Below are 26976 nucleotides of genomic sequence, written 5' to 3'. Positions count from 1 at the left end.
CACCAGCCCCAAACCACCAACCACTCAAAACCCTAAATTCGAAAATCGAAATCGAATTCGAAATCCTTAACCACCAGCCCCAAACCACCGAAATCGAAACCCTCGTTTAGGGTGGTTTGGGGCTGGTGGTTTAGAATTAGGGAGGGGGACGATTTTTGGTGTGGTAAATAGGGAGGGGGGCGATTTCCGGTGGGGGAAAGGGAAAAGGAGTAGTTTGCGTTACGGGGTGGGGGTGGGGGTTGGGGCAGCAACAACGGGAAAAGGGAGGGGGTGTGGTGGGGTTGCGCCGGCGCCGGCGGGGGGGGGGGGGAGGTGGGGTGGTGGCTGCCATTGTTGTGGAAGGGTGGAGGGGTGGCTGCCGTTGTTGTGGAGGGGTGGATGCCATTGTTGTGGGCCCCTCAAACTGAAACAGTAACGGAGTTAGTCACTGGTAGTTATTTCTACAGTTAGGAAAATATGGTGGTAGTAATATAAAATATTTTTTTAGACAGGTAGTAAATCTGATACGGGGTGCTTTTGCTGATAGTAAATGTAAATTTTTCCTTAAATATGTAATAAAAGATATTGACAATCAATCTTGTGCATCATCAAACGGGTTCAGTCAAAATGTTGCAAGTAAATTGGAACAGTGAGAATAACTTGCTAGCACACCAGCCATTAACACTTAGAAGTATAATACGATATAATACATGTTAGAACGAATACAAAGGTGACATGTTACATGGTTAATGAAAACACATATTAACACTCCATTCATGCTTAAGTAAGTATTAGGCTGTCATTTATAATTGTATAACTTAATAACACTCCAAGTAAGTATTAAACTGAAAGTAAAAAAAGTAAGTATTATATTGTCATATGTAACTGTATAATACGTGTTAGAACGAATACAAAGGTGACACATAATATGTCATGGTTAATGGAAACACGTGTTAGCATTCTATTGATGCTTAAGTAAGTATTACTGTATTAGGCTGTCATTTTATAACTGTATAACTTAATAACACTCCATTAATGCTTAGGTAAGTATTAGGCTGAAAGTAAAAAAAGTAAGTGTCAAGCTGTCATATATAACTGTAGAATACGTGTTAGAACGAATACAAACGTGACACGTAACATGTTATGGTTAATGGAAATTAAACACATGTTAGCACTCCATTCATGCTGAAGTAAGTATTAGGTTGTCATTTATAACTGTATAACTTAATAACACTCCATTAATGCTTTAAGTAAAAATTAGGCTGGAAGTAAAAAAAATATTAGACTGTCATATATGACTGTATAATACGTGTTAGAACGAATACAAAAGTGACACGTAATATGTCACATATACTTTTTAGAGACACTTGTCATCTTACTTAATACTCCCTCTGTGCTTGATGAAGTGGCACATATACCTAATTGGGAACACTTGTTTATATTCTTTTCAACCCACTTTGTTGGAATGAATGACAAAATAATAAAAAAACTTTTTTAATAAGAGGGAAACAATTACGAGTAAAATAATTGATATCTTAATTTTTACATTGAATAATACTATTTTTCGAAAAAAGTAAAAAATCAAGATAATTAATGTGGCGATTGAAAAGAGAATGACCTAGTGATTAGAAATTGAAATCATGTATGGAGCAATTCAATTAGTGAAATATTACTTATAAAATTATTGTTAATCCAATAATAATTCTACAATAATTGAGTTTAAAATTTTAAATCTCGTCTACATCATTTACCATTTACATATTTCAACAGTAAAAAAATTAGTCCAATTAACATTTAATTTTGCTCAAAATATTTTCCATATATAGTGTAATAAAATACAGTAATTAAAACGAAAATCTCCCTCTTCAAAATCTCCCATTTCTAGTTTCTCTCTCCTCTTTCTGTTTCTCTCTCTGTGTTTGTTTCTCCTGTCTGAGCTTCAACCAACACCAAACAATGAGCAACAACAGCGGCGCCTCCTCTTCTTCTTCGTCGTCTTCTTCATCTTCTTCTTCAAGGGTTTCGATCCCTAACAATGTCCGCAAAACCATTCAGCATATCAAAGAGATCACCAGTAATCACAGCGAAGAAGACATCTATTCCATGCTTAAAGACTGTTCCATGGATCCTAATGAAACCACTCAGAGACTCCTTCATCTTGGTTTACTTCCTTTTTCTCTCTCTTTTTTCCCCTGTTTTTTTGCATTTTTTTGTGCTTTAATTAATTGAGATTATGCCTTATTTTTCTGGGGTTTTTGTGGGTTGATGCATTTTGATGATTTATGAAATGGGTTTTTGGTTTTCTGCTGTTTTTCGTACTTTATGTTTGATTTCCCCCTTTTTATTTTGCTTTTGTGGGTGATTGGTAGGGTTTGTGTTTTAGTTTCATTGCCCTTTTTTGTGGGTTTTGCTGGATATGTGTTGTATAGGTGTTGATTTTTAACTTTATTGATTAATTAAGAGAAAAAATGTTTAATTTTTGGAATGCTATGTCGCTTGACTTAAATCCGACCAATTGCTGTGGTTGTGGTGGACTGGTGGCAAAAATACTTGAAGCAACGATAAGGTAATTCAGTCCACGGGGCGGCTTTGGATCAAATTCAGGAAGGTTGTTCGTTGGGGACTTGGGGTGGGGGGTTATCTCATAGGTGGGACGATTGCCTTTTTTTTTAGTTGAAGCGGAATTTGCTGTACATTTTAGTGTGTCAATCATGGGTCCGTTGAGGTGGTGGTGGTAATGGTGTGTGTGTGTCATGTACTCATGTGTGATGTGTGATGTGCTTCTAGTTCAGGAATTATTGTTATTTTTTTGTTGTACAAATTTCTAAGGTATGTACAAAGTTATTAACTAGTGATCGTAACATTCTATTGGTTTTGCAGATACGTTTCATGAGGTGAAAAGGAAGCGGGATAAGAGAAAGGAGGTATTCACTACTCATCCATCTGTGACATGTAATTTAGCATGTACAATCTTTATTCGAGTTGCTTACTGTATTGCTACCTATAAAGAGGCAAATGTTCTGAATTTCTGTCATAGTTTCAAAATCGATTTTTGCTCAATTTATAGTGGTGTGTTAGATCTTAGATTTGGTCATGATTTTAAAACCACTTTTGCGGGCAGTGCAGATGGTTTGCAGTTTTCGTGGCCTAATGTTATGGTCACGGTAAGCTCAAAAACAAAACCTTTACTATATTGCTGTGCTATGTTGTTTGACTGAGGAGTACCTTGATTGGTCTGATGCATTGATTCATTGATTGCTTTGTTATGCCAATTTTTGTTTATTTTCCACCATGCTTTAATGTGGGCAATATTTAGCTGTTTGCTCTTCTGCAACACTTGAGGACTAATGAGATTATACCAATCAATATGTAGGGAATGTGCTTCACTAAATAATTGGTGTCTGTTTGATGACATTAAATCATTTAAATACATCGGAGTTCAACACAGATCAAATGGACCTAAGTTTTAGTGAAATTGATTCGCTGTGGTTACTTAAAAAATAAAGTCTTCCTCTGTCCTTCTAAATGGAGAAAATCAATTGTGTAATTGAATTTCTAGTAGATTATTGCATATGATGGAACACAATGTATGAGGTTCTTGCTGATCCTTTATACACGTGTTTACTGTTTTTTTAGTAAATCTTGATTTATTTATTTATTATTATTATTATTTTTTTTCAAATGTATAGTTGCAGACAGTGAAGAGCAGACCAGTTGAAGATTCTAGGTGGAAACCTGGTCATCAAGGGCGAGGGACTAGGAATGCTCGAGGGAACTCTTTTTCTCAGTTTACTTCTAATGGTACTTTTTTTAATGCCATTCTCTACTTAATATTCTGATTTTGCTCCAATCTAAAATAGCATCTGATTAGTGATTATGCACACACTAGTAGATGTGCAGTAGGTGCACTTGGATGCTCTCACCGTCTCACATGCATTATGACATTGTGTACACTTCGAAACTGTCCTCAAGCCAACTCAGTTAGTGGTGGTTTGCTGAAATGCAGGGTTTTAGGTAGTCTGACATCCAATATATAATTTCTGGGATTATTGCTGTTCCTGGTCCTTATGGTTCCTTTTTTTTTTTTTTTTTTTCTATTTCAGTGTCCACCTTTTCCGTGATTGTCTTGTAACTCCATTGAGAGAAGTTCAAGTTTCCTGAGAGATGTAGGTGCTTGGATTTGCATTTCTTATTGCATATGAAGTTTGGAGTGTAGTTTTAATGAGAATACAAAGTGAATACTGACACAAATATCTTTGCTGTATGCACAAGTTTGAACAGAAGAATATTGTTCCTGATATGTGTAATCTGTGTATCTGAAAAATACGAATTATTATTTTCTGTCCACTTATACTTCTGCTTTTTTATTTGGCTGCTCATTTTCCACTCTTCTGGTGGGGGTGGATAGGAGGTAATTAATATATTTTGTAAATAAAGAAGCGATATTTAGACAATTACTGATCTATTAAACTAAGATACTATAATAGAGAAGCTAAATGTGTTAATTATCTAGTTGAAAATGGTTTTACATTTTCACATTGATGAATTTTGTGGAATACCCTATCTCTTTTTAACCTATTGATCTATGCTTGGATGCTAATGTCTCCTTGTTTATTTCCTGTTTATGCTAGATGTTGGGGGTCAGAGGACAGCTGCCATACGCAAGGAGAATGGAGGTAATTAATATATTTTGAAAATAAGAAGCGATATTAAGAATAACTGAATGATTAAACTAAGATACTCTAGTAGAGAAGCTAAATGCGTTTTTAATCTTGTTAAATTGATGAATTTTGTGGAATACCCTATCTCTTCTTAATCTTATGGTCTCTGCTTGGATGCGTCATTCCTGTTGATGCTAGATGCTGGGGATCAAAGGACAGCTGCCATACGCAAGGAGAATGGAGGCGATTAATATATTTTGAAAATAAGAAGCGATATTTAGAGAATAACTGAATGATTAAACTAATATACTCTAGTAGAGAAGCTAAATGCGTTTTTTAATATGCTTATACATTTTCAAATTGATGAAATTTGTGGAATACCCTACCTCTTCTTAACCTTAAGATCTCTGCTGGTTGCTAATGTCTCCTTGTTTCTTTCCTGTTGATGCTAGATGCTGGGGGTCAGAGGATTTCTGCCATACACAAGGAGAATGGAGTAGAAGAGAGTAGAGGGAGAGGTTTCAGGCATCCTCCTCCGCCTATTTCCAAGGGAGCAGACTCTATTCAATTACGCAATCTAGAGAAGTAAATAACTTTTAGACTTACCAGACTACCTTGGGGCCACCATTTAAGCTATTTTTTCTATCATGTCAGGAATGCATTTAGAAAATTCTTCCATTTTTAATTCGTAGCTATCCGTGCAGGTCATCTTCCATTGTGAATGGGCCACTAGAGCTGTCTAATGGTACCCTCAGTGGTAGCCATGGTGGCCAGTCAACCTACCCATCCGACAAAAAAATTGATGCTAGTGCAGACAATGCAGGTAGTGTAATGCCCAAGGCTAATGCTGAAAATGCACCCTCTGCTGCAGATCCTGTGCTGGTGCCCCCATGTGATTTGCCAGTTACTACAGATGGTTCGATTAAACCGGAAGTGCGAATTCAACATATGTCTGCTGACACATGTACTGATCTTGCTGATAGAGGAAATCATCTGAACCAGCATGAACCCCAAAATGTTGACAGTTCTCAGGCATCTTCATCTGCAAGTGAAAAGCAGCTGTTTGAAGTTGTAGAAGTTGCACATCCAAAAATATTGGGTGAATGCCCTTCAGCTGATAAGAGTCATGTTTCTGACAGTGTTACTGTTGTCAAGCCTTCCTCACGACAAGGTATTGACATATCAAATAAATTTGTTGCTCTCTCCCTCTCCCTTTCTCCCTCTCCTATCATATATCACCAATTCTCCCATATATAATTACTTCAATCTTTATTTATGTGCTTTCTATGACAATTATTAAGTGCTTCAACAATCGGAAATTCTAGCCAGTGTATCAATGCAGTTATGTTTTCTTGATGTGGCGAAGACATTGTAACATATCTCATGCTTTCTTACCGCTTGAGGGCCATCCATGTCTGACTGGCTTTGGTCTCTAGACCTTAAAAAACTTTGACTTTGGCCTCTGGGCACATCATAATGCCCTACTTGAGTGTGTGCAGGTCTGCTCAGTCTGCACTTAATGCTGCTCTGCTTAAGTTTGTGCATGTCCTTTTCGGAGGCAATTGTTAAGGCTCAAAGACTTAAATTTTGTATTTGTTAATTATATTTTTCTGATGCTTGGCTGACTCTAAGTTTCTTCATAATTAGATGTTTGCTTCGAAGCCACCTTTGGCCTGTTTTGGATGCTTGCATATTCTTGTTCGATGATTTTAATACTTGCTGATTATATGATAATGCATTTGATTTATGTATTTGCTCATCTCTATTTTCCCCCAAACCTCCATTAACATGTTTTGTCCTTATCTGGTATATAATTATATATCTTATGGTTTGACTGATTATACTGTATGATGTTAGAGCTGAAATGCTTTAAGAGAAACATTCCAAGTTATGGACTTTGCTTGGCGCCATAAACTAGATCTTATGAAAGACATGGTTGATCAATGACACTGTAGCAGTTTTTGTTTATGGGGTTTCTCAATAAGTGATTTTAAATATTTCAGGTGTAAAGGGTGCAACAACAAAGCTAGAGAAGTTAAAATTCTCTGATGGTGAACATGTCATCATACCGCAGCATATCCAAGTTCCTGACGCAGTGAAAAATGTACTGAGTTTTGGAAGCCTTGATGCATGTTTTGAGGTCAGGGAGAACTGTGTAGTAGCCATTGAAAGCAATGGGAACTCTGACCTTGGTACTGATTCAGCTCAGGAGGAAACTGTCAGCAAACTTTCTTCACGGTCTGTTTAGTATGCTTCTCCTCCCGCACTCCTCATTAAACTGCTACTTGTTAGGGTTCTATGTCTCCTTTTATTAGGTGTCCTCTTTTGATACGAGTTTACTGATGACTGTTTCTATTTTGGTTGATAAAAATTCCTGATTTCAAGTTTGCTTTCTTTCTTTACTCTGTTGAAGTGCTCACTGCTCAGTTATTTTTTGTTGCTCAAAAGAATTGCATATTAATTGCCATTCCAACTTTGTAAGTTGATTTAATCTGTTTTGAATACACCTCAGTGATGAAAGTTAAGGTACAACTTAAGTGATATGTGTACTCAAGGGATGTCAAACAGTTCCATTTCAACATGGAATGCTGAATCTTGATGTTGTAGATTTGCTGCATTTTTTTTGGAGCCTAGTTATCATATTTGTAGGTCATGTGTGCTATGGAGTTTCCTTTGTCTTTCTAAATGTGGATGTGTGTTTTTGTATCTTCTAAAAAGGGTTAAAAACCCTATGGCTCTAAACTTATATTTTTATCTCAAACTATGTGCAGTGATCAAGATGGAATTTCAACTTCACCCCAGGCAATCCATGCAGATCATTTACAACCAGCTTCTCATTTACCTGGCAATAATTCACCCATTGATACAGAAGTTTCTTCATCTGCTACAGTTCCAAAAGCTGATCAGCCAAAGCAAGAGACTTTGCCAGCTGTAGGCCCTCCGTTTCCTGTTGTTCAAACTGCTCCAAGCTACACCTTTGGTTTCATGCCTCCAATGGTGGCAAATGTGCTTGCCCAAGCTGAAGGATTTGAGTCCCAAACTCATGTTTCAAACTCTCTGGTATGTTTTACCGGGACCTTTGTCAAGTTTTTTTCTCTCAAAAGGTTGCTGATTGATCTGGTTATTGCCTATGTTCCTTGTAGGCATTCTAGCACCCATCCTCATTGAAAATGCTAGATTCATTAAGCACTTTCGATTAGGTCCTTTTGGCTAAGGGAAAACTCAAGTCCAATTTTATTGGAGGCATCCTAGCACAGTAGCACCCATCCTCATTACATGTTCATTAGAAGCATTAGAAGTGATTGAAATGCAAACAGAACCTTGGTTGACGAATTTGTACTTATTATTTCAATTCACACTAAAGTCAGGGTTTTCCATCTTTCTTGGAAATTAGATTGGACTGCAATAGAAATTTTAGTGGCCGTTTGGTGGTCATTGTGATCTAAGGAGATAGGAAATTTAAGTATGGTGTGATTTTATTTGAACCATAATATCTTTCAAATACCTTGGTTGAGATTTAGATCTTTCCATAAGCATGCAACATTCTGTGAGCAAGAATTATACGATAATTAAAATCATGTAAAACTGTTTATATAGTCTTGGACTCCATGATTATGTGATTAGCTTAGGACTCTTTTTTGCATCTTGCCTGTTTTTGCTCTGTTGATCTCACCTGAATACTCTCCTAACTGTTTTTTAATGATTGAAACTGATATTTACTAATTAAAACTGTTTGTACTGATTCCTAAGTGTCTTGTTACATGTGGTTAGGGGATTTTCCTGATTGGGATGGATTTTTCCTGAATGCTACTGATTTTGTCTTGATAAGAACTGATTTTGTCTTGATAAGAACTGATTTCTGCTTATTAAAAATGGATTTTTGTACAGATCTACACTGATTCTTACTGTGTTTTTTTTTGGGTAAAACTGAACAGGGCCTTTGTGCTTAACTGCCAACTATGATGTTCTGACTCCTATTTGTAATTAGTTTAAAGGTTCTGACTATTGTATGGCTCTTAATTGCAGAGTTCTACAGCTGTGTCTAATTCTGTATCCACCCCTCCTCCAACGCAGTCTGATGCTGGGCAAAGCTCCGTAGCAGTATCTCCCCAGCCAATTCCTCTATTCCGTCATCCTTATCCTCCTAACTATATACCTTATAGCCATTACTTCTCTCCATTTTATGTACCTCCTACAATGCATCAGTATTATGGTCACACTGCATTCCCCCAACCACTTCCTACTGGCAATATGTATCTACCCCCACCTACTGCTGCAGCAGGAATGAAACTTTCTCCTCATTTTAAGCCAGGTTCCAGTACAGGAAACCAAGTGCCTTTAGGGGTGCCATCTGGCTATGGAGCATACAGTACTGCTCAGGTTGCCTACAGTCAAAATGCTGCTGCTGCTGCGACTTCGGGAAATTCCAGTAATGGTGAAGATCTTGGCACACCTGCCCTAAAAGAGAATAATATATTCCCTGGACAGCAGGTTGGTTTATGCTCTGTTTAGCTTTGTATTTGTTCATTAAAGCATATTGTTTTAGTTTTGAAATTGAGTAGATATGGTAAATATGACAATATTCTTACTATTGTTAGTCTTTGGGGAAATCAAAAAGCTCGGTTTTGAGTAAAATCTCATATTAGCCCTTGTTTCTTTCGTATTTCCTTTAGTCATGTTCATTTAGTTTGATAATTTGGTTACGGTTGTGCTGTTATTGAAAGATGTGCCAATATCCCTATATGCCAATTCTGATACTTGCATGGCTGGCTCTTTTATTCTGGTATATATATGTGAGTCCTCTCAACATAAAGTCTGAGATCATCCTCTCTTCACTATATATTTTTTTTCTCATATATTTGTGCGATCTAATCCATGTTATTGTAAATCAATTAGAACTCAGGCTCACTGTCCTGAACACTTCTTATACTGATTCTTGATGTTTGAGTCAAAACTTGATTGATTACTAATCTATTTCCTGCATAAATGAATCAGAACCTGTGCATTTTTCAACGTAGGCTCACTGTGAACGCTTCTTATACTGATTCTTGATGTTTGAGTCAAAACTTGAATGGGTTACTAAGCTATTTTTTTGAACAGAGTGAAGGTTCAGCTGCCTGGCTTCATCCAGCAGCAGGTCGAGATACAACAAGCTTCCCGTTGAACCCTTTCTTAAATCTTCCTCAACAAGGACAGCACATACTCAATCCTCAATCTGGACCTGGCGGCTTTGCTCTCTATCATGCTCTGCAACCCATGGGAAGTCCAGCACCGGGTCTTCCACTGTTGCAGCAGTCTCAACCTGTGGCAGGATCAGTGGAATCAGTTGGCCCACCTTCAAATTCCTATCAACAGCCGCAACGACAACAGCAGGTTAACTGGAACATGTAGTTTCACAGCAATATTTGGTACATGACTAGAATGGTCTTTTTGAAACCTTGTGGAGGGGAGGAGATAGTATACATCGGCCTGCTGATAGTGTAAATATAGAACAATTTGTGGCCATGAATTTGAAAAAACTGAAAGGAAAAAAAGAGGAAAGAAAATTAAAGTGAGTAGATTTCTCTTTTGATCCCCATTGATATGCAACGCTTTCGGAATAGTTACTAGGAGTTGTTAATGGCTTCCAATTTTTAACATTTTCATTCTTTTTGGATTGGAGGCTGATAGGAATTTGGAGAAGTATGAAATGAAATCGTTTTTTGTTATCAGAAAATCATTTCTCCTGTATATTGGATTTTGATGAAACATGGTGGATTATAGAATTTGTAATTGGTAGGAAAAAAAAAAAAATTAGTGTTAACTTATTCTATTAATCATCCAATTGTATCTCTGTTAGTTACTCTTCCTCTCATCCTCCCTTCTCCCCATTCTTTTTTACTTCTTTTTAAAGACAGAGTATATATATCATACTTTGTATACAATTGAAAAATGGATTAGCCTGTAAACCCGTGTGATGCACAAGTTGTGCATTACTACAAATTACTGAGAATGATAATATTTCGAAAATGTGAGTTATATTACATGGTTTCTAGATACTGGCCACACAACCCTTATACCACCCGGAAAATTCCTCTCATCTATCAACTTTCCTACACTCCGTTGTTTACTCTAACTACAATCCAATAAACATCTTGTTTAATTCATTCAAAACCTTTTTATACTTGTATTTTGTTTAATGCTAACATAGGAAATATATTCAATGCTTATACGTAAACTTTAGGTGGCATAAATCATACGAGTATCATTATTAGCCTTATTTTTCCCTCTAATTAACAACTTGTCCAAATGTCCAATATATGAATATGTATATATGCAGGTAAAATATGATCCGTGATGCCCTCAACAAAATGCAGACTAAGTCACTGTGGTTTTGTTCACCTAGTATCCTGGTAAAATTTGGCATTTTCTTCCATTTTTTCTGGGGTTTATATTAATAAAAATAATAAAAAAAGCTATTATCAACCTTTTACTCCAATCTCACATTCTCACCCAAAGCAATTTCCATTTTAATTATTTATTATTATTATATTTTTTTTTTGTTTTTGTTTTAAGTAAGTTGCTCATTAATCATATATTAGTACACTCATGAATTGATCAAATTTCTTATATTTTTGCTCATAAAATTATAAAGTTATGTGGTTATGCACTAATTAACTTATTACTAAATATACATTACAAATTAAGAGTTTTTAAAATTTTTTGAAGCCACAACTTAAGAGTTTGTTAAAACACTCTTTTCAGTTTTTTGATCTTCACTAAGAAATTTTACAAGCATTTCTTTCTTCTAAATTAGCAATGCTGTTTTAGTTAATGATTTTGATACATCAACAACTTTGTTAAATTCAATAAATTTGATTCTATACTTCTATCTTTAGAGGACATTCCAATCAAGGAAACATCTTTAATTTTTTTTTTTCATCCTTTTTTTTATATATATATATATTTACCTATAAAACCTCATTCCATATCGCGGGCATAATTTATTTTAATTATTATTAATATTATTACTGTTATAATTGTTGGAGAGTTTTTCATGTCTGGAAAATCAAGACAAATAGTAGTAGTCCTACATGGGACTGTGGAGGGATGCTAGAAAGTTTCTCAAAAGGAAAGAAAGTGATGCAGGAGAATCAGGTTTATTTTCTTCTTCTCTTCAATCTTCCTTTTTTAATGCAACAATGTTAGATTTTAATGCCGACGAGTTGTTGGTCCTAGGTGCACATACAATATGATCGTAACAATAAACTTGATCTTTTACGTGGTAGCATATGTCCTAAAAAAGTTACATCTCATAAAAGTATGACACTTTAAAAGTGGTATGTGTATATACTGTTCTTAAAACAACAATTTAATTCTACACAATCAGATTAGAACATACTGATTTTAGAAAAAAAAAGGGCATTTTTTTTAATCATCTAATCTAGTTGATAAATTATTGAATACCATATAGATTATACTTTGAGTATTTGAGTGTGACTAAATCATGTCCCTTTGTATATAAGCAATCTACAGAATTAGTTACGTGTGTCACATTCAATCTTTGCATTATTTTATGTTTGTTATATAGTTAAGATCATAAGTGGTCCATATAATTGATTCAAAACTTGTTGGTTATTTTTCTTAGCATCTAAGTGAATTGAGTTTCAGTTTTATTCCACTTTATTAACAAAGTTGACAAACTTTTTCCTTTAATTTACCTGTGTTTGTTGCATTCATTTTTTGTTTGTTTTACCAGGTAGAGCCCTGGAGGAACTAAGAGGTTCTCTGTACAATGATCTACGTACGTCTTCAGAAACCGCCAAGCGGCAACAGCAGCGGTTCTGTGGCCCTGCCGTGGCCATGTCTTTCAATTTCATGGTCGCCGTTGGGATTATACTCACCAACAAACTGGTAGATTTTCTTTGATCTCATTAACTTTATAAAAATGTGGTTAGATATGATTTATTTCATTACTTTTTGATGCATGTCTGTACCATCCTTTTCTAGTTTTACTACTTTGTTACGTATGTTAGTTTGTGTGTTGTACATTTGTACTCGATCTATCTGTAGAGGTGACAAATGAGTTGTTCGCTTTGATGCTTATGCATGCATAAGTAGCTTTGTTGTAACTTAAGCGAACTCGGTTTATTTGTTTTGTTTGGCTTTGTTGGTTACAGGTGATGGGGAAAGTGGGATTCAATTACCCAATATTCCTAACACTAATCCACTACACAGTGGCATGGATTATGATGGCCTTGTTCAAAGCATTATCTTGGCTCCCAGCCTCACCGCCTTCGAAAACAACACCTTTTTCTTCTCTGTTTTCTCTGGGAATTGTCATGGCTCTTTCCAATGGCCTTGCCAACACTAGCCTCCAGCATAACAGGTTCATCAGATCACCTCCGGCCTCTTCCAAACCCGAACATGTAAACATAACTTAATCTGGAGTATGCTGTATTGTTGTTTATGTTGTTTTTCATTTTGCAGTGTTGGATTTTATCAGATGGCTAAGATTGCTGTAACTCCAACAATTGTTCTCATAGAATTCGTCTTTTTCCGGAAGACCATATCTTACAACAAGGTCTGCTTTCTGTAATGTTATATATGAGGCTGATTGACCTATGAAATTTAATTACCAAACAAGGCTAAGTTTGCATAATAAGTGATTTATACTTATATACTAAGGTGTGTTTTAGAGCTTAGTGTATGTTATACTTGTTCGTTTCAGGTCATGGCTTTGGGTATAGTTTCAGTAGGTGTAGCTGTTGCAACAGTAACAGATCTCGAGTTCAATGTATTTGGTGCTTGTGTCGCGGTTGCTTGGATACTTCCCAGTGCAGTGAACAAGATACTGTGGTCTAATCTACAACAGCAGAGCAATTGGACTGCTCTAGCGTAAGAAACTTCATTTATCAATTTCAGAGTTGCTTCTTCGAAGTTAGTCTTGCAAGGATTTTAACTTGGACACTTGATAAAAACAGTCTAACTAATGCAGATTGATGTGGAAGACAACTCCTATCACAATATTCTTCTTAGTAGCTTTGATGCCGTGGCTTGATCCTCCCGGAGTTTTGTCCTTCAATTGGAATGTCAGTAACTCATCAGCAGTTGTGTTGTCTGCTGTTCTTGGCTTTCTCCTACAATGGTCTGGAGCTTTAGCACTCGGGTACATGTTTAATTATTTATCACTTTAGTTTTACGAATTTTATCTCAAAAATCTGTGTCTAATACTCTACATTGCGCCATTGGTATAGACACTTGACACTTCACTTTGCACCTAAAACATGCAAAACTGTTATAAAAATAGCCTAAGTTCACTCATCAATCATCACTCGAACATGAATCAAACCAAATCGACTCAGTTTAGCTAGAGTATGTAAATCCTAGCTATCTAACCCTACAGGTCAAGTACGAGTCACAAAGCTCTTATTTCTTTCCCAAGTCGTATCTGCACAGAATTTGACTAGTTTTATGGAATGCAGGGCAACTTCAGCAACATCTCATGTAGTTTTGGGGCAATTCAAGACCTGTGTCATCCTGCTAGGAGGCTATCTATTGTTCAATTCAGATCCAGGACCTACAAGTCTTTGTGGAGCAATCACAGCGTTGGGTGGCATGTCAATATATACATCACTTAGCCTTAATGAATCCGTTGAAAGTGTAGTGAAGCAGATTCCAAGCCAGAATCAACTTGCGAAACTTAAATCAGATGTTGAAGAAGATGAGGAGAAAGCAAGTGTGATAAGCGTCTCAAGTACTGAGTGATTAAGTAATAGTGATAGTTTACAAAGAAAGTAATGTAGGGGAGTGTCATCGAAGGTACAAAGGAAGAGAAAGTAAGAGAGTGGCTTATTTTAGCTTTGATAATGCATGTTGTACAGAAGAAATGAGTATAGGATTATTACGAGTTCAAACAGTAGTCAGCTTTTACGTTTCTACTGATTATGCTTTACTTGGTAGTCATAATCATAAAACCCGTCTACAACAAAAGGCAAAACGTCGGCGAAAATAACGTCGATACTGTAGTGCCACTCTTCTTTTTTAAAGGTGGTTATATGCAAAAAAAAAACAAGATTTGAAAGGTGGTTTTTTTGCAAAATTTTCTTATTTTAATGTTTATTTTATTTATTTATTTTGTAGAAAAGGTGTTTTTATTTATTTTTAATATTTATTATGATACTTCGTATAAAAGTTGGATGAAGTTTGTAGGATAAAAAAATTGGATATGTTTAGATAGATTTTGTAGGATAAATAAGTTGGATAGATTTGGAATTTGGATAGATATAAAATTTAGGAAATTTTGTCTAAAACACCCGCCAAAAACTTTTTTTTTTTTTTTTTTTTGTAAAAACCACCCACTTAATAAAATGTTGACTAAGACCACCCGAATACAAAATTTTGTTGTATAAGACCACCCGACTCAACTTTCCGGCCTTGACCACAAATTCCGGTGTTGACTCAGGGCACGTGACTATTAATGACCCCTTCCCCCCTTTTTATTCCCCTTGAATTTTCTGGCTTCCCTTTCTCTCTCCTCTCTCGTCTCTTTCCTCTTATTGTCTCTCTAGTCTTAATTTAGGAATTGGAACCACCGGGTATCGGTTCCAGTTCTAGGTTCTCACTTATGTATGTAATTGTTAAAATATAATACAAATTAAAATTCTTATTTTAGTTAGGCCATGTTTGATTCACCTTAATTTTGCTGAACTGAAATTATTTTTACTGAACTGAACTTATTTTTACTGAACTGAACTTAATTTTAATGAACTGAAATTATTTTTACTGAAATTAAATTATTTTTACTGAAATGAAATTATTTTTTACTGATTTTCTATTATAATTCTTCTTTAAGAAAACTGAATTTTACTGAACTGAACTTAATTTTAATGAACTGAAATTATTTTTACTGAAATTAAATTATTTTTACTGAAATGAAATTATTTTTTACTGATTTTCTATTATAATTCTTCTTTAAAAAAACTGAATTTTACTGAACTGAACTTATTTTTACTGAACTGAAATTATTTTTACTTTATATTATTTTTTTAAGGTGAAAAGAACAGGGCCTTAGGTTCATTTTTAGCGCTTAATACTTATATATTTATATATGCATTAAGCTTTTTTTTGAGGAAATATATATGCATTAAGCTATTTGTATTTATGTTAGGTATTAATATATTTTTTTATTTTACAAATTAGATACATTCAACATATTTTAATTATTTAAAATTTATTTAGTTTAACATATATTAGGTAATCGGGTATCCAACCGATTCCGGTTCTAAAAATTGTGAATTGAAATTGGTTATAACCGGGTCTTAATTTATTACTCGGAAATAATGAAACCATCGGGTCCAATCCCGATTCCATATCCGCCGGTTCCTAACTAGTTCCGGTTCCAATTCCGGCACCTAGAATTTTTGCTCACCCCAAGGTTACGGCACATGAGTATATATACTAGTATCCGCCCTCTTAAGCGAATTAGGGTTTCAATTTTTATCGATTCAAAGAATTTAAGGATGTTGAACTACAAGAATTGTTTTCCTTTTCCTAATCTTTATTCTTTGCGTGATACTAAAGAACAACCTTTGAAATTTGAATCAGTATTGAAGTCTGAATCTGATTCTTTGGGTAATACTAATGAACAACGATTGGAATTGGAATCAGTATTGCAGTGTGAATCTGATCCATCATCTTGGGATCCATCTTCTTCGGATTCATCTTCTTCGGATGCAAAATCAAAAACAGAAGCATGTTTGAAATCAAAATCAGCGGAATCGGGATCGGAAGTCGTAAAATCAGAAGCATGTGATGATGGTGTCCTCCCAGCAAAACGAGGCCGAGATGAAGCATGTTTGAAATCAAAATCAGCAAAACAGGGTCGATTCGAGAAAGCGTCGTTGATCTCTGAAGATGAAGCATCTGATGAAGTTGGTTCAGCAAAACAGGGTAATTCTTCAGATGAAGCATGTTTGAAATCAAAATCCGATGACTCTAAGAGAGTGGACATAGTATCGTTGCTAACGACCAGCAATCGTGATTACTTGGTTGATTACAAAGGTAATCAGGTGAAGGTATCTAGTCTTAAAGGCAAATACATCTGGATCATTTTATTTAAACTTCCTGTTAGTTGTAGTTCGCGAGAAGCCGAATTTTGCTGGGCTCTTAAATCTTTATGCGCAAAGTGTCCCGACTTTCAGTTGGTGGTTTGTGTTGAGATGTTTATGAAATCTGATTCTAAGCGTGGTTCACAGTTGTTTGAATCCTTCTTGTCTGGCTTCGATCGTTGCCTTGGAGTTCCCTTATCGGATTCCGAGTCTTATCAACGCATTTCCAACTTTATAAGTCCTTCTTCCGATCTTCTATTAACTCCCGATGGTGTTCGTTTGTGTCAGCTTTCCAGATGCTGTTTAGTGGAGTATGGAGCTCATGCTTTCCCTTTCACTGATCATCGCTTGGATGAACTCTACTATGAGTTTTATGGGTTGCAAACCGAAAGGCCGGTCTACCTTGAAAAGCTCTTAAACTGTAAACTCTCTGATTCGGTCTTTAGCTTTCCTTGTTATGCCCACAGCCTTTGTATTTCAGACCTCAAAGATAAGCTTGTGGGATTCTATCTCTGCTGTCGCGGGAATATCATGGATGATGTCATTCGGGCATCCCAACATTGTCAAGCAATTAACCGCGAATTGGTCATAGTCCTTGCTTACTTACCCTTTTCCGATGACCCCCAACATTTCATTCAGTCTACAGACCGTGCCTTGATGAGTAAGGATACCAACAAAATTTCATCTTCTTGGTGGGTATTGCCTTTTGATGACTGTCAAAGCCGCAGGCTGCTCAGCGTCTGCGAGTCTCACGATGATCAACCCCGTGATCAGTTCATCATTGTTGGACCTCAGGGTAAATTTATGGAACGTAGGGCTGCTAATGCTCTCACATTCACCCCCAACTCCTTTGCGGATATGTATCCCTTTGCTTCGGAACCACTTGCCTGCCAAGAGACTAAAAGGCTCTCCTCGCTTTCCTTGGAATCCCTCTTATTTCCACCTGATACAACTATTGATTACTTTGTTTCTATCAAAGATGGTAACAACCATATCTATCTGCCAGATCTTCTACGTAAGAATTCCTCAAAAAAAAGAAAAAATAAAAATCTTCTACGTAAGAATGTCATTCTTTTTATTGCTAATTGTAAGTCTTCTCAGTGCTTTAAAAGCATGAGAGATTGGTGTCGTTTTAATGGTGGTAAACAGGATTCTGATACTTTATTAGTCTTTGTACCACTCCATTCAACTCACCGCGACTTCACTCGCAAACTTGATGATTCTGATTCTAAACTTGCCTGGCTTTGGGATTCCTCGTTATCTTGGCTGATATGCCCTTGTGATTCTGCCCGCAAAACCTCTATTATTAAGCACGCAACTCTCCAGGGTTTATCGCTTCCTAGTATGACATATCTTAAATTTGGAAAGGAAGGCCGAATTATCTCAACAGCTTACCCTCACTTATCTGGAAGAAAGGAAAAGGAAAGCCCTCAATTGTATGAGGAACTTCTTGAAGAATACCTTTGCCACTTTTTTTGTGATTGAACACATTGGGTTTTGCTGTTACCAGCTACTACTTACTAGCTACGAGTCTTTTAATTATTACTGTAGTGTTTTAAATTATAAACAATAGCAATTTCGCTTTTTAGTAATTCTTTTTAATGAAGTTTGTTGATTATTATGATTACTTTAGCTGATTCCAAGAATAAGTTATTATTATACAAAGTGATTATGTATTCGAAAGAATCATAATAATTACAGTAGTAACTCAACACAAGCTGATGTAAGGATATCGGATTGAAGATTTACTACTGTCTAGAATTCTCTGTATAGACTATAGAGGCTGTTGTTCGATGAACAACTTTATGACTCGATTCAACATCTGCTAATAGGCTAGTTCAAATTCTTCAAGGCCTTTCTAAGGTTCTTATTTCGTCATATTCAATAGTTAACTTGTACACATAGCATCCTAATTTACAATATAGCATAGCATTATTGATTTGTGACATGCATACATACGTAGTATTTTCTAATGATAGGCAGGACAATATTCACTATGATTCACTGCAGCGGAAGGATATCCGGTGTGTTATGGCCAGCTTGGGAAACCATGGCTACTTCTCGTCTTGTCCTTGATCTTGCTCTTTAAGCTGAATGTATGTCATTAGTAACTCCATCTTTATATTCCTAAGCCATATTGTTCAGTAGCACTTGCTGATTTGTGCCTCTCTCCACTACTTGTACACCACTTTCAGTCACATGCCAGCATTTTCTCTGGCATGGGTCACTTCGTAATTGCAGCACTATGTATTGTATTGTTTTGCAAATGAGAGTTTTGGTGACTTGAAGTCAAATACTCATATTTATCCAAGATTTTTAGTTCATTACCAAGCATAAATAATTGGGCAGATGACGATATAGAAAATGAATTGGCGCCTATAGCTGTTCAACTGGCATATGTTCAGCAGGTATAAATCATGTGGCATCTGACTTCCTTTACCTTTGAATGTAGATTTGCTCAATTTTCCTGTCTTTTCAGCTCCTTGGAAACGCACAACAAGCTTTGCAAGCATACTTAAACATGATAAAACAGAATTTAGCTGATGAATCGTCCCTTGCTATCGCAACAAACAACTTAATTTCCCTTCGAGGTCCAAAAGAAGTTTCCGACAGCCTGAAGAAGCTTGATAGGCTCATAGAGAAAGGTGATGGAGGCCAGTTCCGACTGGCTTGTGCACTGGAGTCAAAACTCTCAGTCAAGCAGAAGGAAGCAGTATATGTTAATCGAGCTCTTTTGCTTATTCATGCTAACAAAATTGACCAGGTAACTTCAGTCTTGTCTTTAACAAAGTGTCTGTCACATGTTTACTTATTTGTTTCTTTATTTTTATTACAATATATCCTTGTGCACCATTTCTGCACCATCATACGTAATAGGTCGTATATCAAAGACATGAAAGAACGTTTAGGAGATATTGATGGTGCTGAGGTTGTATTGGACAATGCAATCAAATGGTGGTCCAATGCAATGACTGAAGACAACAAACTTACTGTTATCATGCAAGAGGCTGCTGCTTTTAAGCTAAAGCATGGTAGACAGAAAGAGGCTTTGGAGTTGTTTGAGGAACTTGTTAGGAAGAATAGCAATGTTGATGCTTTGGTGGGATTAGTGACTACTGCTGCTCATGTCAATGTTGAAAAGGCCGAAGCTTACGAAAAGAAGCTCAAATCACTTCTTGGTTTGAAGGGAATTAATGTAGATGATCTTGAAACAACTAACCTCTAAGGCAAAGCCTGCTGAAAATAGATCTCGTCTTGTGAATATTGAAGGACATGATGAGATTAAGAACAAGGATAAAACTAAGAAGAAAAGGAAAAGAAAGCCAAGATATCCAAAGGGATTTGACCCTGCTAATCCCGGCCCCCCACCAGACTTCTGATGGTCCTGTTCGCAGTTCTGGGGCTGATAATGCTGATACAAAGGCTACAAATTCAAAGCCAAGCCAAGCTAACAACTCGAAAGCAGCCTCTCAGCATACTGGTGGATCTAAATCAAAAAAGAAGTCAAGAAAATAGTCAGTTGTTTAACCTTCATTGCAAATTTTTTTGCTTTTGAGATTTTGCTCTCATTTTGGGTTAATGTTGTGTTTGTGACCCTTTTTTAGTCTCACATGACAGTTAAATATTTTTGGTCTCTTATTTTTGGACTAATAGTAACACAATTAAATCCACACATAAAATCGAGAATTATTCAGCATGCTTTTGCCTTTGTGTTTAACAAAGAATAACGTAAAGCTATGTTCTCATCGACTTATGTTAAAAGAACTGTACTTATATATGCTAAAATGAAATCATCTTGTTGAAATAGAATTATTTTTGCTGAACCCTACTAGTTGACAGACTCTTTTATAGTAATAATCTTCCTACTCATTATTAACAATTTTTTTCAAAAAGGATTGGAAATTAATTTATGTAATTCATAATTAGCAAAATAAAAAAGAGATGATATAATAATTTAAATCTTAAATGAAACAAAAATTTAAAAAAACCAAAACAATTTAATTAAGACTTTTGAAGAGTTTGTCAGAAAAAAAAATCAGATTTTTTGGTCTAAATGTCGCCTGAGTTAATTTTTTTACCAAATTGTCGCATAATGCTAACTTTTTTTTGTTAATTATCGCCGGGGTGATTTTTGGTTTTACCGAATTGTCGTGAAGGGTCTTTTTTTTTTTATTATTTATTTATTTATATTTTTTTTAACCAAATTGGACTGCATTTTTAAATCAATTTTGAGTTATATGATTCCTATTAAATGTGTGAACATGCTTTTTTTACTAGCTCGTGAAGGGTTTCAATGGAAAGGACACTCTGCATCCTCAAGAGATGCAAGCTATATCACTAGCTTTGGGTTGGATTAGAGATCGAGGATGGCAAAAATGTTACATTGAGACAAACTGTAAATTTCTTGCAGATAATCTTACTGACAATAGGAACTCTTTTCTAACCCCAAAAATGAATGAATGCAGGATGCAGTTTCAGGAACTAACTGATGTGAAGCTGTTCTATGGAGAAAGAGGGAAGAACAAAGTGTCTTCAAGGGATTCAGGTGAAGAGGCTAACCACGGAGCGAGCAGGTGGCTGCCAATCCATATCCCAGTAGTAGTAACTCCGATTCCCCCCTGTGTGGGTGTTTTATAAAACTTGTTTGTGGAACCTTTAATTTGTATTTTCAGCATCACTTGGATGTGCTCTTAACTCCTTAACTCTAACTTAGCTCCGTTTGAAAACTTTTTGGCACTATATCGGGTTAAATATTTTGCTCATCGTTTAATCATTTGTTCGGGCATCTGTGGTCTTACTGCCATGGTGACAAGACTGCATTTTACTTTCTGAGTGAGCAAGATCACTAAATCAGACTGAGATGTTTAACGTTTTTGAATTCCCTTCAATACCTTGGACTGTGCCTATGACTTACTGTTGTGGACCGACATTTTCGTGGACAAAAGTATGCAATAGAAAACATTATGATTCCTGCTATGAACCTGAATCTACCAAAAACAACAATTATGGAAGCCTTGTAAAAATGTATCATCGAAGTAAAAAAAAAAAAAGTGAACTTGTACATGAGTTCAAAGGAGAGAAGATCTTCATTTCTTGCTTGTAATTTATGCATCATATAAAAAAAATAATATATATATCTTCAAAGTTCAAACTTGTGCTTCATACAAAAATAACAAAACACAAACTACACCACCTCCCAAAATAAAAGCCAGAGAATGGCATGAAATTCATCTAGGATCTAGTTCAGGGATCACATTAATGATTCATGAGGGTTTTCTCTAAATGTTCATTCTCTGTCCTCATGGCATCAAGGTCAGCTTGCAGTTTATGCTTATCCAAACTCCGGGAGGCAATTGCTGTTAACTTTACTTCAAGTTCTGCAACTTCTCTTTGAGCTTTATCAGCTGCAAGGATTTGCTCCCGAATCTTTTCAAAGCATGCATGTATATTTGTTAGCAGCTTGTAAGCTTGGCGACCAACAGGATCTTTCTTTGCTTCCCTAAACATAAATGTTCGAACTCAAAAATAAGTCGGTAGCACTTTTGTGACAAAGCAATTGTTACAGAGATTTTTTTTTTTTTTTTTTTTTTTTTTTTTTTTTTCCATTTTGAGGGAATTAAGCTTACTGGCTGCTAACAAATATACATGCAGCCTGTAAGCTTGACGACCAACAGGATCTTCTCTTCAACTTAAAAAATTTAGTGAAATAGTTTCATTCAGTTAATTTCAGTAGCTGCATTACTTAATCAGTAATATCACTTTTAATCAATTAAATCAGTATTTATTTGAAAAGTAATTTCTATGAATATCAAGTGAATAGAAAAGGGCCCAAGTTACAACATTTTATGACAAGGGAAAAACATATGCCATCAATTTTATTGTCTCAAATTCTTAAGGTCTTCCAGAGGGTAAAACAATACATAAGCAAACCTTTTCAAGGTTCTCACCTTAATATCGTTTCATCAACCACTGCATATGTTCGATGAAGGCGTTCCTCAATGGAGTTACTCTCTAACTTAAGCTCTCTTGTTTCCTTCAAAATGCGATCAACATCTGTGTCCAATTTCCGACTGTTTTTTGTAATCTCAGTGATCCTTTCGATATATGATCTCCTAGAAGCAACTTTTGGCTTCTGGTTCATTTCTACTGTAAGTTTAGTACACTCCTCTTCCCTTTAAAAAAGACAAGAAAATTTAAGTCATTTGCCGTGAGCTTATAACCAGCTCAAATGAAACTATGTTCATTGAAGGAGATGAGAACGAGGAAAGCCAAAACCAGATCAAGCAAGTAACAATTGATTACTACAGTAAAGTCTTAATGTCAAAAATTTACCCAAACATCACAGCATAATTAAAGGCCTATTTTATTTATACTCCGTACATATTTACCCATTAGGGAAACTATATGATAGTAATCCAGCACTTAGGATTACTATAAATCAGGATGCTCATGATTAGGCTCAAAACAGCGTAAGCTGTAGGTACTGTACCTCTTTCTGATTTCAGATAAAACAGTATGAATTTCACTATCAGTGTCTTTCAGTTTCTGCAGTTTGAGCTGACAGTCAGGATTACTCTCACAAAGGGACTCCAGAAGATTCCATTTTTTCTCTTCCAAAGACTTCCTATCAATGTCACTGTAAAGATAGAAATACAACATCAGCATACTACAGAATTACAGATCATTTTACATGTACAATAAATTGAGCTAACCAACTACGTTTACCCATACCAGAAAATGCCAGTAACATCAGCCAGAGCTATTTATATTTGTTTTGAAGCCACAACATCATATACTGATGCTGCAACGAGACATTAGGATTTGCAACATGCCTTACAAGCTACACTGGGATTGTCCTACCAGCCTACTGATTATACAATAGTGTTTCTTGGTTATAGTAATTTTGTTTCAGGTAGAGAAAATCAACTAAGTACTCGATTCAAGTTCAATCTTAAAAAAATGTTAAAAGCATTAAAGCATCACCACTGGTTCTCCAACTCAGGAAGGTTTTTGTTTCTTGAGACTATTTCCCCACTGAGTTGCTCAACATAGTAACTGAAAGAATGCTCATTATCAAGTGCCATTCTCATTGCTTCTTTGAGTAGTTCATGTTCTTCCTCTAGATGGTGTAATTCAAGATCTTTTCCTGTATCCTTATCAGGGAACATTATTTCTTGATTACATCTGCTTTCTACCATGCGTTTCAACTGCATAATATGTAAAAGGAAAAGAAATTTTAAGACAAATCTTAGTGTCCAGGTTGTTGACTCTTAATTTTGCTTCACATTTGACAGACAATGTACTCTCTCCATCCTAAAATAGTCGTCAAATAATCCAAACCCTCATAGTTAAGGTTCTTAAGGATCATACATTATTTTGCAACAACAACAACAAAAAAAAAAAAAAAAAAAAAAAAAAAACCTTTACAGTATCAGAGTCATTCTTGTGTTCAATGCAGCAATGGCCATCACATAATTAAAGTAGTGACACTATTAGAAACCAATCATAAATCACTGCAGAATATTACTTTAAGAATGGCAGCAGCTTTTCCCGGTATTCTAAAATAGTATATTTTGTTTAGGATTACTGATTATGAACAGAGGGAGTATCAATTTTCTGCTGTCATCCCATTAAGATTTTACACCACATAAAAGAGGCAAAGTGAAAATAAAGTCAAGAACAAGTAGCAACAACATAGAAGATCCAGTCTTGCATAGACAGATATACTATAACCTATTCAGTAGTACCTCGTGTGAGAACATATCACAAGACATTGAATCCTGCTCAGGGTTGCAAGTTTCTGTAACAACAGTAGTTTCCTTAACTTGAGCAGCCTTCTCAATCAAGTCTCTTGCACATGCTATTGTTTCTTGCTTGTCAACTTTGCCACTTATAGCTGCCAAATCCAACTTCTCAGAAACAAGATTATCTTTAAGCAATGGAACTTTGGCACAGTTACTCAATGGTCCCTGTGAATCAGTCTCTGATCTCCCATCCAGCAATTCTTCTCTAACTTTCTGATTGTTCGGGTAGACCAAAGGATTCAGTTCAGGTTCAGCTTCAGCTTCAGCAGTCGTCTCAGAGCAGGTCCTTGAAATGTCAACATTGCTGCACCTCATATTATCCGCAAACTTGACAGTTTTCCTGGCTTGAGACAATTCAGAAAGCTTTTCCACCAAAAATCTGACCAACTTATGCAAGTCCTCTTCAGACGGGTACAGGAACTGCCGTAAGCAACATATATATTCTGTAAATTATAAATAGTAGTTATAGAAACATAAGCATAATGGTTATGGTGAGAATTGATCAAGAATATTAGAAGTCATTAACAATTCCATTTGCAGACTAGAACTATAGAACTCTAAAACACAATTCTTTAGCAGCAAGAGAACAACCTTCACCAACTACACAATTTGATCTAAAATCATCCAAGAAAAAAGCAAGAATTTCTCCCCATACAAAGGCAGAATATAACATGAAAAAGTTGGGAACAAATACAACCTTCCCAAACTTATGCAATCAGTTCACACACAATGCCACAATGGATGATATATTTGCGCTAGAATTTAGACTACGAATTCTAGACGGCGACAAAATGATGAAGTCAGACAAAATGGTTCCATTCACTAAACTATGGAATTATCTATCTTATTAATTATGAAATGATCAAGTCCATACATTATGAATTCTAGACGGCGACAAAATGCTCGATTTTCAATCAACATTGAGAATGGCATACACATAGGAACATGAATAGATTGAGTTCATTTGATACATAGCAAGATAGACTATAGCACATCCAATAAAAATTCTCGTATAATACACATTCATATGTAAATCTCATAAAATTACTTTATAATACACATTCATATGTAAATCTCATAAAATTACTTGTACTTCAAAAACACCATACACAAATCACTTTTTTTTTTTTTTGAAAGGAATACACAAATCACTTAAAACACTGTTAATTGTTGAATATACAATTGCAAAATCTTTACTCAAGCTTAGTCACCACAAATCACATAATAGTACTGGTACTTCAAAAAATGAAGTAATTAGGGGAGACTAGCACTAGCCTATTGTGTCCGTTCCATACACCCGTTGTATACGAGACCTACTAATTCTTTCGATTCATTAAAAATAGGCCAACATTTTCACTTAATTGATAACAAAAACACAGGAATATACAAGAAAACAACAAATTGACAGAAAAAAGATAATTAATTTATTTCCAATCTCAAATTAATTTCCTAAATCAAATATCCAAATTGCAATAATCTCCATTAAAGATAATGAAAAAGGTTATACCTGATGGAAGCTAATCTCAAAAGGGTACCCGAATTGCTGAAAAATGGAGGCCACATGAGTGCAAGAATTGACCTTTTCTGCCATGGAATCAGGGAGTGAGGTTGGAAACGACGACGTTTTATTGGTGTTGTGAAGGAGAAGGATAGATTGGGAAGAAATAGAGAAGAAAGATGAAGAATCAAGGTCTTTAATTGAAGTGATTTGAGATGGAATTTCAATCCCTAGATTTCTGAGTGAGCTGATTAAAATTTCTTTGGATCCTTCCATTTTTTTTTTCTCTCTTCAATGGCGTTCTGCTGTTCTGGGAGTGTGGACGAATTTACAAATCTCCTTGCAAGCAAGATCTTTTTTAATTAAGTATTCCGATCTTACTCGGGTATTGGTGTCGGATACGATCACACCGGTACATGTCTAAGTGTCATATTCGGTTAGATTGTGAAAGTTTGTCATAGTTTTAGCCCAAGATAGAGAGTTATAGTGTCTCGAGGATCCAACGTGGGTATGTTATCGAGTTTTATGAAAGCAAGTTCTCAAAACCCACTAAAAAAAATAAGATAAAAAGTATTTCGCACAAGTATTTTGTATATTGAGGATTCGATAAAAGTATATTAATGAGTTCTTTTTTTTATTTTTTAATTTATCGTAATAACTTTTTAGAGGCTATTGCTCATGTGAATTGCACATTAATCATCATGAAAATAATTATGAATTTATTTTGGCAAAATGCTCCCATCCTTCTAAGGGAAATCAAAAGGCATTTCTAATTGATACATATAAGGTGAATAGTAGAAACATCAAAAGCATGGAAGAATGTGATCCTTTTTTTAATTTATTGTTACATATTGGCCTTGTTCTTGTAATGCAAATTTGGCTCATTTCAATTAATAAAAAGATAAAAAGTTCTATTCTTGCATGCTTGTAATGATGCTTCTACT

General features: G+C 35.5%; 3 protein-coding genes across 4 annotated transcripts; 2 read left to right on the top strand and 1 right to left on the bottom strand.

The window, feature by feature from the left end:
• Positions 1-1851: 1851 nt before the first annotated feature.
• LOC145605921 (GBF-interacting protein 1-like) lies at positions 1852-10408 on the top strand. 2 transcript variants are annotated; one of them, XM_081661984.1, is made up of 10 exons: positions 1852-2140; positions 2860-2903; positions 3669-3780; positions 4611-4655; positions 5093-5225; positions 5345-5811; positions 6644-6878; positions 7412-7700; positions 8667-9131; positions 9741-10408. In XM_081661984.1, exons 1-10 carry the CDS (start codon positions 1936-1938, stop codon positions 10029-10031), a joined length of 2286 nt encoding a protein of 761 aa, XP_081518110.1. In that variant the 5' UTR covers positions 1852-1935; the 3' UTR covers positions 10032-10408. The 2 variants fall into 2 exon arrangements, with proteins under 2 accessions (XP_081518110.1, XP_081518111.1); XM_081661985.1 differs by lacking the exons at positions 1852-2140; positions 2860-2903; positions 3669-3780; positions 4611-4655 and adding an exon at positions 4726-4883.
• A 1973-nt stretch (positions 10409-12381) lies between these two features.
• LOC145605392 (nucleotide-sugar uncharacterized transporter 2-like) lies at positions 12382-14977 on the top strand. The gene is made up of 6 exons (XM_081661433.1): positions 12382-12533; positions 12800-13008; positions 13110-13203; positions 13351-13517; positions 13618-13788; positions 14105-14977. The coding sequence occupies exons 1-6, from the start codon at positions 12483-12485 to the stop codon at positions 14385-14387; spliced, it is 975 nt and encodes a 324-aa protein (XP_081517559.1). The 5' UTR covers positions 12382-12482; the 3' UTR covers positions 14388-14977.
• A 6838-nt stretch (positions 14978-21815) lies between these two features.
• On the bottom strand, positions 21816-26374 carry LOC145605247 (uncharacterized). The gene is made up of 6 exons (XM_081661287.1): positions 26042-26374; positions 24478-24954; positions 23714-23937; positions 23220-23366; positions 22678-22902; positions 21816-22229 (listed from the first exon to the last, which is right to left on the bottom strand). Exons 1-6 carry the CDS (start codon positions 26306-26308, stop codon positions 21986-21988), a joined length of 1584 nt encoding a protein of 527 aa, XP_081517413.1. The 5' UTR covers positions 26309-26374; the 3' UTR covers positions 21816-21985.
• Between the last annotated feature and the right edge of the window lie 602 nt (positions 26375-26976).

This window comes from Chenopodium album, chromosome 22 (assembly GCF_948465745.1).
Source record: "Chenopodium album chromosome 22, dcCheAlbu1.1, whole genome shotgun sequence".
Taxonomy (NCBI): Eukaryota; Viridiplantae; Streptophyta; class Magnoliopsida; order Caryophyllales; family Amaranthaceae; genus Chenopodium; species Chenopodium album.
The sequence above is the reverse complement of the archived record's forward strand: the minus strand, read 5'-3'. Positions and strand labels throughout refer to the sequence as shown.

Bases quoted from the DNA above. Each gene is read 5' to 3' on its own strand.
- LOC145605921 (XM_081661984.1), top strand. From the start codon at position 1,936: ATGAGCAACAACAGCGGCGCCTCCTCTTCTTCTTCGTCGTCTTCTTCA. The intron at 2,904-3,668 runs GTATTCACTACT...TCAAATGTATAG, and splicing joins AGCGGGATAAGAGAAAGGAG to TTGCAGACAGTGAAGAGCAG. The intron at 6,879-7,411 runs GTCTGTTTAGTA...AACTATGTGCAG, and splicing joins GTCAGCAAACTTTCTTCACG to TGATCAAGATGGAATTTCAA.
- LOC145605247 (XM_081661287.1), bottom strand. From the start codon at position 26,308: ATGGAAGGATCCAAAGAAATTTTAATCAGCTCACTCAGAAATCTAGGG. The intron at 23,938-24,477 runs GTACTACTGAAT...CATATTATGCAG, and splicing joins GTGATATGTTCTCACACGAG to TTGAAACGCATGGTAGAAAG. The intron at 22,903-23,219 runs GTACAGTACCTA...TCTTTTTTAAAG, and splicing joins TTATCTGAAATCAGAAAGAG to GGAAGAGGAGTGTACTAAAC.
- LOC145605392 (XM_081661433.1), top strand. From the start codon at position 12,483: ATGTCTTTCAATTTCATGGTCGCCGTTGGGATTATACTCACCAACAAA. The intron at 13,009-13,109 runs GTTCATCAGATC...TTCATTTTGCAG, and splicing joins ACTAGCCTCCAGCATAACAG to TGTTGGATTTTATCAGATGG. The intron at 13,518-13,617 runs GTAAGAAACTTC...TAACTAATGCAG, and splicing joins AGCAATTGGACTGCTCTAGC to ATTGATGTGGAAGACAACTC.